Raw genomic sequence first — 15,353 nt, 5'->3', positions numbered from 1 at the left:
GGGGGGGGGTAAGAGGCCTTGATAATGGATAGGGGGGCGCTGGCCCAAAAAAGGTTGAGAAACACTGCTCTAGACATCAATGGAATAATAGTACTCCTCCCTTTTCGAAAACCACTTTGATATTTTGACATATATCCTTTACTATTTAAATAATATACTAGTCTATTATTAATCATTTTTTCCATTATTTTACATAGATTTGATGTTAAAGCTATTGGTCAGTGAGGAGGAAAACCTACGTGTCTTGACTGGCCTGGGAGCACCTTGGAATTCTCATGGAAGAGCTGGAAGAGGTGTCTGAGGAAAGAGTTGGGCTTCCCTGCTCAAGCTGCTGCCTCCACAACCTGATTTCAGAACAAGCAGCAGATAATGGATGGATGGATAGACAGATGGAGAAATAGATGGATACATATGAATCTAGCTTACATCGCATCTCTGTTTTAAAAGCTTAAACTCCACACTCTCTGCTTTTTGAATTAAGAAAGCTCCTCAGATGAGAAGCAAAACATATTTATCTACAGAATAGAAGTTTAGTAATTTTTGTTTTTTAACCTTTTTTGGATTTATTCAAGGAGGATGGTGTTGGGCTCTCTTCTTTCTCCAGATTGAGACATGACATGGTGGACAAGACTACACTGTGTTCCAAATTATTATGCGCCGTAGCCTTGTTCGCATGGGGTGTCCATCAACCAGCCATCCTCCACTCCATCCATCTGGACCATCGAGCGTTGCACGGCACTCATCGGTGAACAAAACAGTTTTGAAGTCAGTCTTCATGTATTGTTTGGCCCACTGGAGCCGTTTCTGCTTGTGTGCAGTGGATAGAGGAGGTCGACAGGATGGCTTACGCACAGCTGCAAATCTCTGAAGGACCCTGCATCTTGTTGTGCGGGGGACGTTGGAGGCACCAGCAGCTTCAAAAACTTGTCTGCTGCCATGACAAGGCATTTTTGCAGCTGCTCTTTTAATCCGACGGAATTGCCTGTTGGAAAGAGTCCGCAATTTTCCCTTATCAGCACGCACACGTGTGTGCTGTGAATCAGCTACATACTTCTTAATTGTGCGATGATCACAATGAAGTGTCTTGGCAATGTTGATTGTAGTCATGCCTTGACCTAAACACTCCACAATTTGTTGCTTCTCAGCAGCCGACACATCCTTTTTCTTTCCCATTTTGGCTGAAAATGTAGGCTGCTTAATAATGTGGGACAGCCTTCTTAAGTAGTCTTGCCTTTAATTGGACACACCTGCCAAACTAATTAGCACAGGTGTCTGCAATTGCTTTCAATGATATAAGGAGCCCTGACACACATCACCATCAATGAGTTTAGCTGACAACCCAAAAATTTCTTACCTTGTCACTCCTAAACACGTTTTGCATGTAGTGTTAAAATGTACAATTATAAATGTTGCCTTTGTGTTGTAAATAAAAGTTTTGCAAAACTAGATGAAAAACTTGTGTATTAATAGATTGATTTTTTTTGTCCTGTTGTGGCATATCAGGCATACCATATAGAGAAGATGGTGGTCTAAGGCTACGCCAACCCGACCCACCAACGGCCCGGTGCCTACACCAGCCCCCAGGAGAGAAACCAGCCGCCCAAATAGCTTACCCTGCAACGTTTATCCGTCTGTACCCCAGCTGAAGGCGCTGTAAAGCCTGAAATCTCCGGCAGATAACACCTGTCCTACTCCGTGCAACAATCATCCAGAGCATTTCTTCCACTGCGCCTCTCTTCCTGGAGTCTCAGGAGAATCCCCATAAGCCTAAAAAACAGCAACAACACAGGGCCAAAGTTGTCCATAACACTTCCGTTGTCTCCACAAATGATGCCAAGTTTCTTTGGCACACTCCCCCCCCGCGACGCAAGGAGGTGTTCCTCTGCTACCAACCAAACTGGCCGGTGGAAACGCAATGCATTTTTTATAGAGCCGAGCCAAGCCAGGCCGAGTAGAGCAGGGCTTCTGTAGTAGTGCCAGTGGAAAAGGGACATAAGTGGTGTATTTAATAATTGGAGACTGTTGAGAAAACCAAGTTTTTAGTATTCACTCCTTTCAGAGGAATCTCACATGACCATGTAGTTTCTCTCACCGGATCTTTGATGTTGCAGAAAAGACGGACACACAAAACGAGTCCAGACCAAAGGTTTGATTACCAATCATACATTTTTTTAAACATTCAGCTGAATGGAGACATCAACTCTCCAACAAGAAGAAACAGCAACCCGTTCCCAGTTGTGTCTGAAGTAATAATTTCTTCCACTTCTTTTTATACTATAAACTGCACCCAGACCAGTTTTTTTTTTTTTTTTTTGCACACAATCAGCTGCAGCAGCTTATCATATCATGATGCCCTGGAACCTTTAGCCTCCCTCAACCCCTACACAACTGTTCTTTGTGATTGTTTTATCATACGCTAAGCGTAATCTCATTTCAGCAATCAAATCATTTTAGTGATATCGAAGTTTGTTTACATTTTATCATTGGCTAAGCGTAACCTCATTTTAACAATCAAATCTTTTTAGCAATATCAAAGTTTGTTTATATTTTACAGTTTGAACTGCATGACCATTTAGTATTTATACAAGCTTTAAATGTTTGCACCTTTGTGAGATCCCTTTGAATAAAACATGTTATAGAGCTATAATGAAACAGAAATGAGAAATAAGCACAAACCATATTTTACAAGACCAAATCAATTTAAATTCCTTGTGTTGTTTTTTCTTACAAGCAGACATTCTCTCCATGGAAACAAAGTCTGATAACAAGTTTTTAAAGAAAGTTATATTTAAGCTCTTTTTGTTCTTTCAGTTCTTAAGTATCGCTGTTCATAGATCTTTTAAGGAATATATCATATTGGACAGAAAAATAAGAATGATATGTCAAAAAATGTGCAGCTGTAGGATTGTACTGTAGTAATGAGTAAACATTCTAGACAGTCAGATTAATTTCTGTGTTGTGTTTGATGTATTAACATTTTTAAATTAAACTATACATAACTAAAAACAGTCCAATGATAAATTTTCAAAAGACCATGTTTATTAGAATTATATTTTTTTAATATTCTAAAACCCTTAAAATGCAGAAGCTTCAAAGGGGCTCAGCCCACTTGGACTCCCTGACCCCCAGGGTGTTGCCCATGGACCCCAATGGAGACCTAAGAAGCCCTCATACCACTCTGATAAAAAGGTAAATTTTTACAAAAAAAAAAAAGAAGAACTACCCCAATAGAGGGGCATGATGTAGTGCATTTATTTAGTGTTATGATGCTGGACTATTTAAATTTCCCTCTGGGATCAATAAAAGTATCTGTCTGTCTGTACAAGGGCAAAAATATTATCTGCATTTGGGTAATAAGCAACATTAATGTTGCTGTAATAAACACACCCTCCCTTCAGTTTAGCCTACATCTGCACGCGTTTCTTCTTCTTCTTCTTCTTCTTTCTGGGTTTTATGGCGGGTGGCATCCACTGACTGCACACGTTTTAACCGTTTAGACCTATTTATATGCATAGATGACTGACTCATGAAAAATGTAGGTGCGGTCAGTTTCTAGAAAGTTCCCGCCCCGTGTACATATCCGGTCTTTGATTGGCTGCTCAAACTGTGAAGTCCTAGCTTCTCGATTCTGATTGGTTCTCAGTGGCTCAGTTTAACTGTGTGAGTCTGCGCAGTAGGACCCAGCGCTGGAATTCAAATTTGAACATAAGAGTTGTTTTGAGCGGAGAAGACGAGACTAGAGAAGCTCAGTTCCTTAGATTCTTGCCTTACATTTTTATTTCTGCACACGACTTCAGATTACTTTGTGTTATAAACTACTGTCGCTTTCAGACAGTCAAAGATGGATCCGTTTACTGAGGTGAGTTATTAACGTATCAACTAGCACCGCAAGGCGGCTAAAATAGCTGTTTTAGTGTTAGCTGCTGGCAAAGCTAAAGGACGTAAAACAACAGCACGTAACGGCAAGTCGATTATCTTTACAGAAGTTAGATGATACAATTAATAACTGTTTCATATTAGTTGATACCGTTAATAATTAAAGTATCGCTGCCTACTGCATGTCACGTGCTGATTCTGTCTTGTCAGTAATCAGAACACATCGAGAGTATAAATAAGATCTAGCTTTTAAAATGATGTTTGTTCAGAACCACAGTCCAACAAACCGTTCACGGCACTGAACCTCTCACTCAGTCTCCATTTAAGACAAAGGTTTGTCAGACGTGTGGAAGGTGTACAACAGCTGACTGTGGCCTAGTTTATTTAATTTGAATTCTTCCCTTTTCTTCCTTACATTAAATTTGTGTCAGTCTTGCTTAAAGTGACCTCAAGCGCCCAGCAGTCAGGCGTGGCTCATTCCTGAAGAACAACGTTGTTCAGGCTGAGCTCAGATTTTCCAGACCAGATTCCTAAGTAGGAACGTGTTGCAGCTTGCACAGCAGGCATCTATCAGATTGTGTGACAGGCTCTAAAACCAAACACAGAAAGACAATCCGTACAGGAGTTATAATTCTCTAAGAAAACCCAGGTGTTGTTGTAGGTAGATGTTGTGCTGAGCTACATGTAGTTTTTCTAGGATTAAAAGTTTTTAACCTTATTGAATCAGTCATAAACTAAAGATTTCACTGAAAAGGAAGGTATAGATATAATGATGCTCCATACTGACAATTTGCTGGTATTTTCACAGAGCAGGGTCAGCAGATGCTGAAGACGCATAGTACACAGACATTGCCAACATTCTGCAAAGTCAATAGCTACAGACCTACAAACTTCATGTGATAAAACACGCCCACAAATGGACTCTGGGATCTGGATCTTTTATGAATCACAAGCCGCACAGCCTAATCTAATGAGTTATCAAAAATTTCTATAACAGATTAAATGAAATTAGTTGAATTGTACACAGTCATGAGAGTAGCATTTATATCTTTAAATTTAAATTTTTAAGACAGTTGTCTGGCAATATGATGGACAAGTCTGGGTTTGGCAGTTGCCAGAAGAACAGTACTTGTCTGACTGCATGATGCCAAGTGTGATGTTTGGTGGAGGAGGGATTATGGTCTTGGTCTGTTTTTCAGGAGTTGGGCTCGGCCACTTAGTCTCAGTGAAAGGAACTCCTAATGCTTCAGCATACCAAGACATTTTGGATAATTTCATGTTCCCAACTTTGTGGTAACAATTTAGGAATGGTACCTTCCTGTTCCAACATGACTGTGCACCAGTGTACAAAGTGAACTTGACTGGCCCGCACAAAGTCCTGGCATCAACTGAATAGAACACCTTTGGAATGAATTGAAGCAGAGACTGCAAGCCAGGCCTTTTCGTTCAACATCAGTGTCTGACCACATAACTGTGCTTCTGGAAGAATGGTCTAAAACTCCCATTTATGGGAAAAGTGTGAAATTTCAAAATGGAAAATGTATAGAAACTCTGGTTTTATTTTCAGTATTACTGATCAGTCACTGAGGTATTCTGTTTGTCATACCAGAAACTGCTGGAGCGGACCCGGGCTCGCAGAGAAAACCTTCAGAAGAAACTGGCAGAGAGACCAAATGCAGCAAACAGACAGATGGTGAAAAGAGTCCGGGAGCCTCTGACTGACACAAACAGTGTGATCAGTGACTCTGTCTGTGAGAAAGGTAGGACAGTATTTGTTGGAGTTATTGTCCTGTCTGTTGTTCAATGGATTGTGGAATTTGCTGATATTTTTGTTATCTGTTTTTTATTTTTAGCTCCACAGCTGTCCTCCAAGCCTTCCTCTTCAAAACGCAGGTGTTCAGAGGAGAACCTGCAGCCTACAGCAGACAAGGAGGACCAGAATCCTGTGAAGACACGGGCTGTAGTTCCTATGCTCTCAGATCCTTCCACAGACAGAAAGCCCCCAGTGGGCCCTGTCAGCATTCAGCCTGTTGTTCAGTTGAGCAATGCACAGTCAGAGCCAGAGAAGATAGCAGTCACTCCAGATCCTGATGATTCAAGCATCGGAGAAGCACCCACTAGTTACACCTTGCAAAGAAACAAGGAAGACTTGGTGGAGCATCCTGCTTCTGCTGCTGCTGAAATGAAATCCCGCTTACAGAAGCTAGCAGAGCAGAGGAAATTTTGGGATGGTGATGGTAAACAGATTCTGTCAGTGCTTTTAACATGACGATGGTGATATTGTTTTAGTTTAGCAAAATAAAAATAAAGCTTCAAACGCATGGTTTATTCAAACTAACTAACAAAACTCTGACAGCAGTCAGTCACATTGGCAGCTGTTCTGTCTGATTTAAATTTGCTACTGTTCTCCTCAGTTGAATTGTTTGATAAAAAGCATACAGTATATAACTCAAGTAAGAATGTAAACATTTTTTGTGCAGTGAGACTAGTTATCTGTGGAGGGTTAGAGTACATTTCTGCCACACAGCTACTTCACAACTCTACTTGTTACCTGGGGACAGTCAGACTCTTACACTACTTTGTTTCTGGGAATCCAGACAGTAGGTTGTTGTATTTACAATTGTGTAAGAAGATTTTGTATGTTATCTGAACTCAAATGTTTCAACTCACTACTTTTTCAGGTGCCTTTGATTCAGTAGCTGACTGCATGCCTCTGTCCATTATGAAGAGACAAGTTGATGTCCGACCACCTCTTCCCACATCCTTTACGTCTTCACAAACTCCTGTTGGCCGAAAAGGCAGACTGGCAAACCTGGCTGCCACTATTGATTCTTGGGAAGATGAAAGCCATGCCAAAATTCCCAGTGAAAAGCCTTGTACTGGTTCTGTTCCTAAATCTGCTGCCAGCACAAAAACAACCAGCTTACCACTAAACACCGAGTCTGTTTCCAGCTCTAAGCAGGTAAATTGACATTTTGTTTCTTTTTTTAGAATAAAACAGGGATGATGTAGTTATTAAATGAAAGGTTGAAGAATGTATTACAAGATTTGACTTGGAAAGTTCAGAACAAAAGTAGCATTTCCTCCTTTTTACATAATAATGGTAGGGTTTATTGTTAATTACCTCTTTGTGCAAAAGCAAAGAAGCTTAAACACCTAGTGTTTATAAGAATATACTGAAACAAATAAACTTTAGAAGAATCCCTTTTAATGGCTTTTCTTTCTTTCTTTCTTTCTTTCTTTCTTTCTTTCTCTTTATTTCGAACAGACAAAATAAATATAAGCAAGAAATATATATATATATATATAATTAAATTGTTCTGTCCAATTGACATGCAATCTTACATTATCTGTTCAAAAAGGAGCAGGTAGAAGATACAAGATTTTATATTTTCCTGCCTCTCTCATATTCATCAACTTATAAACATTTGAATCTCCAAACACCAAAAAAAGTAATTATTTTCACATTACATGACACTTAAATCTCACATTCTCATCTTTACATATACAATTATTTAAACATTTTATATCATCAACAGCATTATTGGTCATTGAAACACTCATCTTACATAACATATTTCCCAATAAGCTCCTTTTTTAGGCTGGTTTATATTTGTACTTTTTTTTAACTCATCACTAAATCCATTCCATAAATCTACTCCACACACTGATTAACAATTCTTTTTGGTTGTTCTAATACATTGTTTTTTAAAATTTCCTTCTCCTCTTAAATTATAAGCCCCCTCTCTGTCACAAAACATGTTTTAAATATTGTGTGGAAACTGAAGATTTCTTACTTTAAACATAAGTTGTACTGTTTTAAAAGTTACAATATCCCAAAATTTTAGTACATTTGACTTAAAAAATAATGGGTTTATATGTTCCCAATAACCCACATTATGGAGAATTCTAATTGATTTTTTTTGTATGATGTACAACGGCTGTAAATTTGTTTTCTATGTATTGCCCCAGACTTCCACACAATATGTCAAATATGGTGCAATAAGTGTATTATACAAAATAAACAAAGATTTGTAGTCCAGGACAGATCTTATTCCCCTCAAAACAGCAACACTTTTGGCTAGTTTGTTTTGGGAGGTGTTGTACCAACCTGTTCATTCTAAATAAGATCTAGTTCCAAAAGAATTTCTTCCAGGCTATAAATAAATTATTCATGATAATATTTAGCACATAAAATTTGAAATAAATTCACAGTTCCATCATAAACAGATGTTCATTGACCTTTGATGACCCCTGGAAACTTTTCTATTTATATCTTTAAAATGATAGCGACACAAACAAAAAATTTTGCTGCACAAACATAGCCGAGTTGATTGACACCCATTTCGTCTGATTTGAAGAAGGTGGGGGGGCTGGTTGACCTTTCGTGACCTCTAGAAACATTTCTTAATATCTTTAAAATGAGAGCAGCACAAATGAAAATTTTTGCTGCACAAACGTAGCACAAACGTTTGACACCAATTTCGCCTGACCAGTTCAGCTCCTTTATTTTTTTGTGAAAGAAAATGACAAACTTCAATACTATTATTATCAATGATGATGCCCTTCTTACTGAAGAATGTCATTACCTGTTTTTCAAGAGATCCTTGATCTTCATCCATTTCTTCATTAGTATTTGCCTCTGTCACTGCCTGGGCATATGATCGTGGCTTGGTTTCCAACCCACTAATTACAACATCATTCATTCGACTATATTATTCTAAGTCAGCCACACGATGTTTCAAGAGAGCTATTTGCTTGTCTTTCTCAACCTGCTGCCTCTGTAATTCTTTAACTTCCTCCATTAAGTCCATTATGAATTTTTGCTGCTGTGAGATTTTTGCTATCTCATCATCTATCTCATCAGGAGTTGTAGGCCCAGCTCAGGAGTTGTAGGCCCAGCTCAGGAGTTGTAGGCCCAGCTCAGGAGTTGTAGGCCCAGCTCAGGAGTTGTAGGCCCAGCTCAGGAGTTGTAGGCCCAGCTCTGGAGTTGTAGGCCCAGCTCTGGAGTTGTAGGCCCAGCTCTGGAGTTGTAGGCCCAGCTCTGGAGTGTAGGCCCAGCTCTGGAGTTGTAGGCCCAGCTACGTATTTAGTATGTAAAAAAGAAGAGAGAAAACCTTACAAAGGTTAAATGGTAAATGGCTTGCACTTATATAGCGCTTTATCTAGTCCAAGGACCCCAAAGCGCTTTACACTACAATCATTCACCCATTCATCCACGCATTCACACACTGATGGCGGTAAACTACATTATAGCCACAGCTGCCCTGGGGCGGGCTGACACACCGGCGCCACCGAGCCCTCTGACCACCACCAGTAGTCAAGGCGGGTGAAGTGTCTTGACACCGGCTTGAACCAGCAACCTTTCGATCACAAGTACCTCCTGAGCCACTGCCGCTGCCGTTAGAAAAGTTTAGACTTTAACTGTCAACTGTTAACTGTTTAGGCTTATGCTGTTTGTCACATCTCTGTCTACTAAACACCTGCTTTATCTGATTGTTATTCTGTAAAAAACAATATAGCACTCCCTCCTAGGTAATTTCACCAAAGTGAACTGATTTGCAAAATAAACCAGATCTATAAATAAAGTAAAACTAGAAAAGTTCCTGAAGAAACCTTGAAGGGATCTGCCACTTTTTTTCTCATCTTGAATCATAATGATTCCAGAATTTAATCAGCTGTAGACAAACATAAAATAATTACTTTCTGAGAGTTTCACTAAAATCTGTTCAGTAGTTCATGAGATACGTATTTTGGTGAAAGACATTCTCTCTAATAGTATTTAATGTTTCAAACAAAGAAAAGAATAATCTCTTAACCATCACAGTATGTCTCAGGGAACACTGACAGCTACCATTATAGCTAAACATAAATGGAAATGACTGATTTAGATCTAATTCTGTATTTTCAACCACTCAGGGTGGGTCCCTTCAATTAGTAGCTGGTTTACTTGTCCTGCTAATGTTGGACAATGTTGTTATTCCTCTCCTATCCTCTGCTATTCAGAGTACACTTTTGGATGGTGTGATGGTGAATACCCCATTTGTTCTCCCGGCTTCTGCTCCTTGAGTTTACCTCTTTAGATGAGTAGCCAGAGCTTTGAGGCATTGTTTGGCAGTTTTTAGAGCCTTGGGAATGGACAAGTTGCGTTGTGTCTGTGGTGGATCCTTTTTCAATGCACTTTTCTGTTATTCTGACAACTGGCTGATTTCTCGCTGAGTTTCTTTGGTCATAGTTTCCAGCCTCCTCCTCCATGGGAGACAATGCTCTTTATTGCTTGTAGGTTTGGTCTTATAGCCAAGTATGGCAAGGATCACTGTTGCTGTGGTGCATACCAACTTATTGGTCTCTGTGATGGTGTCAGTCGGGATACATAGCAGTGCTGCATTCATATCTTCTAGCAGACTGTCAGAAGGTACTTTGTTGCTTAGCCTTTGCAATGGCTAATGTCACTTAGCTGAAGTCACTGGGGCTTGTTGTATATTTTTTCTTGGGAACTGGGTCCAGAAAGGAGGTAGAAGTCTTCTGCAGCTGCAGGGTCAGATTGAACAGGTAAGCCAGGATGTCAGCTGAGAGGAGCAGGACTAAAGGAGTTTTGTTTTTTCCCCCAATACCAAGAGGCTCTAGAAATATTCTTTGTGAATCCCCTTTGTAAAATAAATAAATCGTCCAAGTTATGAAACTATTTTTTGTTTTAAAATGTACTATTTATGTCATTTTTCAAATGATAAATTTACTGCTGTTATTAAAATCACAACATAAACTTGAATTCTGTATAATTTTGAAGGCCAGAAATGTTTGGGATTTGCTGAGAATTTTTAGTGGACTACACTGTTAATCACGGCTCCATCTGTTCACTTTTCAATTTTACATTTGACTGTACCTTTGGTGTCCAATCCAAAAATTACACTCAATAAATTTCCCTGTGCATTGTCCCAACTCATAATGAAATGGAATTTCCACCCTTGATGCTTAGTGAATGTAAGATGCTTTGAGTTTTTCATTTGTCATCCAGCCCATGTTTGGTGGTTCCATCTCTACCTCAGGCCACTCTAAATGTTGAAGTGAAAGTTCTATTTGAGGGGAAGAACTTTTATAACTAAGTGTTTTATTTTCCTCACAGAAACAGTTTTCCCATTTTACAGAAACTTGTGTATGTGTAATGTGTGTACTTTACTCTGTATCATCCATTTATCACTTTAGGAGTCTCTGCATTCTCCAGTAAAGTCTCCTCAGAAGGCTGGGGTTATTTCATCCAAACTTGCACTTGAATCAGTGCACATTCCTCAGAAGAGCTCCAATCAGAAAGCTGCCTTCCTATCGACTTCACAGAAAACAACAGTGCCACCATATCCCCTGAAGAATCCAGCTCTCTCTAAAGGTCTTAACCACATCCCCAGCCCCCAAAAGCCAGAGCTATGTGATAAACCCACTGTTTCCAGCTCTGTGGATCATCAGGACAAGGTCACAGCTGGAGGTCCTGGTGAGTTTAGTTTTAAGATAGAATTACCAATGTTGTATTCAAACTTGAATAATTTAGACAGGTTTCAACTCTTAGTATTCTTAAAAACTCATCTTAAAACACATTTGTACTCACTGACCTTTAATACAACATCAGAGTTTACATTTTTGCATCATTTTATTGGGTTTATTTTATGTCTTATCATAGTTTCAATTGTTTTTTTTTTATTGATTTATTTGTTTTTTGTTGCATTTTTTTTTCTTGGTCTCTTGTGTTTGGCATACTCTTTTTACTTTTTATTGTTTTGTGTGCAAAACTTTGTCAAGCTACAATTGTTTTTAAATGTGCTATGAATATGATTTGATTTGAACTGTGCAGGGCACACTGTTTTCTATTCTAAACTCCAAAAAGGTGTGAAATCTTTCCTGGAACGCTTTGGAGAGAGGTGCCAGGAGCGCAAAGAGTATATTACACCAACCAGAGTTCCTCCCTTGGCAAAGAGGATTCCTGTAACTCCATCAGTCACACTAAACACCAGGCTGTTGCAGGAGAAGCTTAAAGACGCCCAGGCTGCAAACACAACCACTGCTGAGCTCACTCAAAGACAAAAGCTGGTATGTTTCATTGAACACATTGTGAAGTTCCTTGTCCTTCTCTCAACATTTTAACATGAACTAGAAAAACAACCCAAAATAATCCTCTTCATTTCAGGAGCGGGAGTGTGAGCTGGCGCAGATCAGGAAGTGTGTGTGGAATGGCAAGGATGAAAAGGCAGGAACAAAGATGAACAATAATGTTCACTAACAGTCTTCTGATGTTTGGCACACCTCACGTTATAATATAATATAATATAATATAATATAATATAATATAATATAATATAATATAATATAATATAATATAATATAATATATGTCTATGTCTATCTATATATCCATCCATTTAGAGTGCTGATTGTGATACTCACCGTTTTCAACATGTAGCAGCAACCTAACCTCACTGTCTTTCCAAACAAATGTCAGTGTATTCACCATTTTGGTTGTAGCTGTTTACGTCTTCCTCACTGAATGAATGACTCGTTGAAAGCCTGTCAGCAGTGTTGCCAGATATATGATAATTACAGTTTTTATAAAATAGTTTTAGGGTCAGGTCCTTCCACTTTTCTGTGGATGTTAGCCAATCACAACACACAACTAATCTTCTAACTACCCCCCTCACTCAGCACATATGATAGTTTGGGTCAAAATACAATTATTTAAAAGCAACAGTATAATAGTTTCATTTCATACCTTGCAACCCTGCCCAGCATAGAAACTACAGCAGATTCAATGAGCACAGCCATTTCTTCTTGTTGATTCACCTCAATAAACATAAAAAACCCCACTAACATTTCTCAAGGTTGTTCTCGTTTAAACAGCGCTTAAGTCTATGTGTTTTACCTAATAAACACACGTGGCAGCTCATGTTCTTCACTGTGCTAACTAATAAACTGTGTGTGCCTACCACAGACAGAGCCACCTGAGGTAGAAGTTTCTCTGGTATAAAGTTGATGAAGTTGAACCCTGTGAACCCAAAGGTCTTTAATACTTTAGTTCTGAGAGTCAAAGCGGGTTGGAACATGATGGTGATCATGGATACTTAATCAACAGCAACAAAAAAGATATTAATACGATATAAATAATATTATTACTAAAATACTAATCCCCTTGGGGATTGATAAAGTGTGTATATATATATATATATATATATATATATATATATATATATATATATATTCTCACCCTCCGTGGGTGGTCTCTTTTTTCATTCTCTGAGCTCGGGTCCTCTACCAGAGGCCTGGGAGCTTGAGGGTTCTGCGCAGTATCTTGGCTGTGCCTAGAACTGCACATTTCTGGACTGAGATGTCTGATGTTGTTCCTGGGATCTGTTGTAGCCACTGTTCCAGTTTGGGGGTGACTGCCCCGAGGGCCCCGATGACCACAGGCACCACTGTGGTCTTTACCTTCCAGGCCTTTTCCAGTTCCTCTCTGAGGCCCTGGTATTTCTCCAGTTTCTCGTGCTCCTTTTTCCAGATGTTGCAATCACTCGGTATTGCTACATCCACCATAACTGCTTTGCTCTGTTGTTTATCCACCACCACAATGTCCGGTTGGTTCGCCATTACCATTTTTATATATATATATATATATATATATATATATATATATTCATTATTCCTAAGAATACACTGAACAAAAGAGAGGGGGGTAAACCTTAGCATCCATTTAGTATACATTAATTCATTGCTTTTTATAGAGCTTGATGGCAGCTGGCAGGTAAAACTTCTGTTCAGTCTTGCACCTCGGTACAATCAGCCAACTGAAGATGCTCTAACGAAATATGTCCAGTGCATAAAATAGGTGCCTGTTGTTCATGATCACATTTATTCTTCTCAGCATCCTTATTTCAGTCACCTGCTCATCCCATTTCTGGTAGAGCTTACCTTTTTTTATGAGTTTAAGTTGTTTATTTGATATGTGAGCACTCACCCCACAGAATACCACCTAAAAGAACAAGGCATTGGCTTCAATAGTCCTAAAAAAGGAACATAGCAGCAGTTGGCAGATTTTAAAATACAGCAGTATTCTTATAAAGTACACCCTGCTCTATCCTTTCTTGGATGCTTTCTTCATGTGGCAGGACCAGTCCAGCTTGTTGTCCAGCTGTATGTCTAGTTACCTATAGCTGAGGAAACACTCTTCCTCTGTCACCTTAATGAAAACAGGCTCTAGTTTGAGCCTTTTTTTTATCTCAAAATCAGTAGCCATCTCTTTGGTCTTTTAAATGCTCAGCTTCAGATAGTAATTATTACACCAGTCCACAGACTCTATTATTGTGCCTTTGTATTCCTCCTCACTGTCACCCCTGATGTAGCCCGCAACAGCAGTCATCAGTGAACCTTTGGAGAAAACAGGAGTTTAGTTTGCATTGAAAGTTTGAAGTATACAGGGTAAATAGGAAGGGTGACAGAACTGTTTCTTGTGAAGCCCCATGTACTGCAAAGAACAGTGTCAGACACACAGTGTTGAAGCCACACATACTGAGGTCTTACAGTCAGGTAGTCCAGCATCCAGGAAACAAGCTCAGACTCCACCTGCATTCTCTTCAACTTCTCACTGAGAAGATGCAGCTGGACGGTGTTGAATGCACTCGAAATATTGAAGAACATTATTCTGACACTAGCATCAGTGGTATTCAGGTGGGCATAGGTCCTCTGGAGCATGTACATGAACGCATCATCAACACCAGTGTTGGGCTGATATGGAAACTGTAAGGGGTGTGTGAATGTATTGACTTTGGGTCTGATGTGGAAGAGGACCAGTTTCTACAGCATCTTCATGATGTGAGAGGTTAAGGCGATGGATCTGAAGTCACTGGGGCTTGTTCGATATTTTTTCTTGGGAACTGGAACCAGAAAGGAGGTAGAAGTCTTCTGCATCTGCAGGCTCAGGATGAACAGGTAAGCCAGGATGTCAGCTGAGAGGAGCAGGACTTAAGGAGTTTTGGGTTTATACCATCAGGTCTAACCCATGCCCTGTTTCAGTCGGTCTCTTTCTCTTCTGACTTGAAGTGAGTAAATTGTTAGGGGTGAAACTTGTGGTGAGGTAATGGGGTGGAAGAGGGAAGGATAGAAAAACTAGATGTTTGCAGGTTCATTAGTGGAAAGGTTGGGTGTGTTCGCTGGTTGTAAGGTAGTGGAGAGAAGTGGGTTAGACACCGATAACAAATGGTGGTTGGTAAAACAAGCAAATCTTAAAAAAAAAAACAACTAGAAACATTAAATTCATCGTGCTCTCTGACAAGGGGAGGTTTCACTTTTCTATCAAAAGCCATGATTTTCTTTCTTTCCAGACCAGACCTGCTTCACTGCATCCTGTTGCAGCTGCTGCTCCAGTTTGTTTCTGTAGCTCTGCTTCCCTCTTTAATTTTCACCCTCAGTTTTCTGTATTTCTTTGTATTTTACCGTAGCCATATT

General features: G+C 39.5%; 1 protein-coding gene across 3 annotated transcripts in view; it reads left to right on the top strand.

Annotated features, from left to right (window-relative positions):
* The first annotated feature begins 3,686 nt into the window (after positions 1-3,686).
* Positions 3,687-15,353, top strand: part of anln (anillin, actin binding protein) — a 49,161-nt gene continuing 37,494 nt past the window's right edge. For 2 of the 3 annotated variants that reach the window (XM_017426847.3, XM_017426846.3), the window contains exons 1-7: positions 3,688-3,859; positions 5,486-5,636; positions 5,730-6,113; positions 6,558-6,838; positions 11,080-11,359; positions 11,750-11,952; positions 12,050-12,109. In XM_017426847.3, coding sequence (XP_017282336.1) covers positions 3,842-3,859; positions 5,486-5,636; positions 5,730-6,113; positions 6,558-6,838; positions 11,080-11,359; positions 11,750-11,952; positions 12,050-12,109 — 1,377 coding nt within the window. In that variant the 5' untranslated portion in view covers positions 3,688-3,841. Of the gene's footprint in view, positions 3,860-5,485; positions 5,637-5,729; positions 6,114-6,557; positions 6,839-11,079; positions 11,360-11,749; positions 11,953-12,049; positions 12,110-15,353 lie in introns of all 3 variants that reach the window. The other variant, XM_037973938.1, reaches the window with a different exon arrangement.

The sequence above is a fragment of the Kryptolebias marmoratus genome, linkage group LG23, assembly GCF_001649575.2.
Source record: "Kryptolebias marmoratus isolate JLee-2015 linkage group LG23, ASM164957v2, whole genome shotgun sequence".
Taxonomy (NCBI): domain Eukaryota; kingdom Metazoa; phylum Chordata; class Actinopteri; order Cyprinodontiformes; family Rivulidae; genus Kryptolebias; species Kryptolebias marmoratus.
Note: the sequence above shows the minus strand (reverse complement) of the source record. Positions and strands in the feature narration are given on the sequence as shown.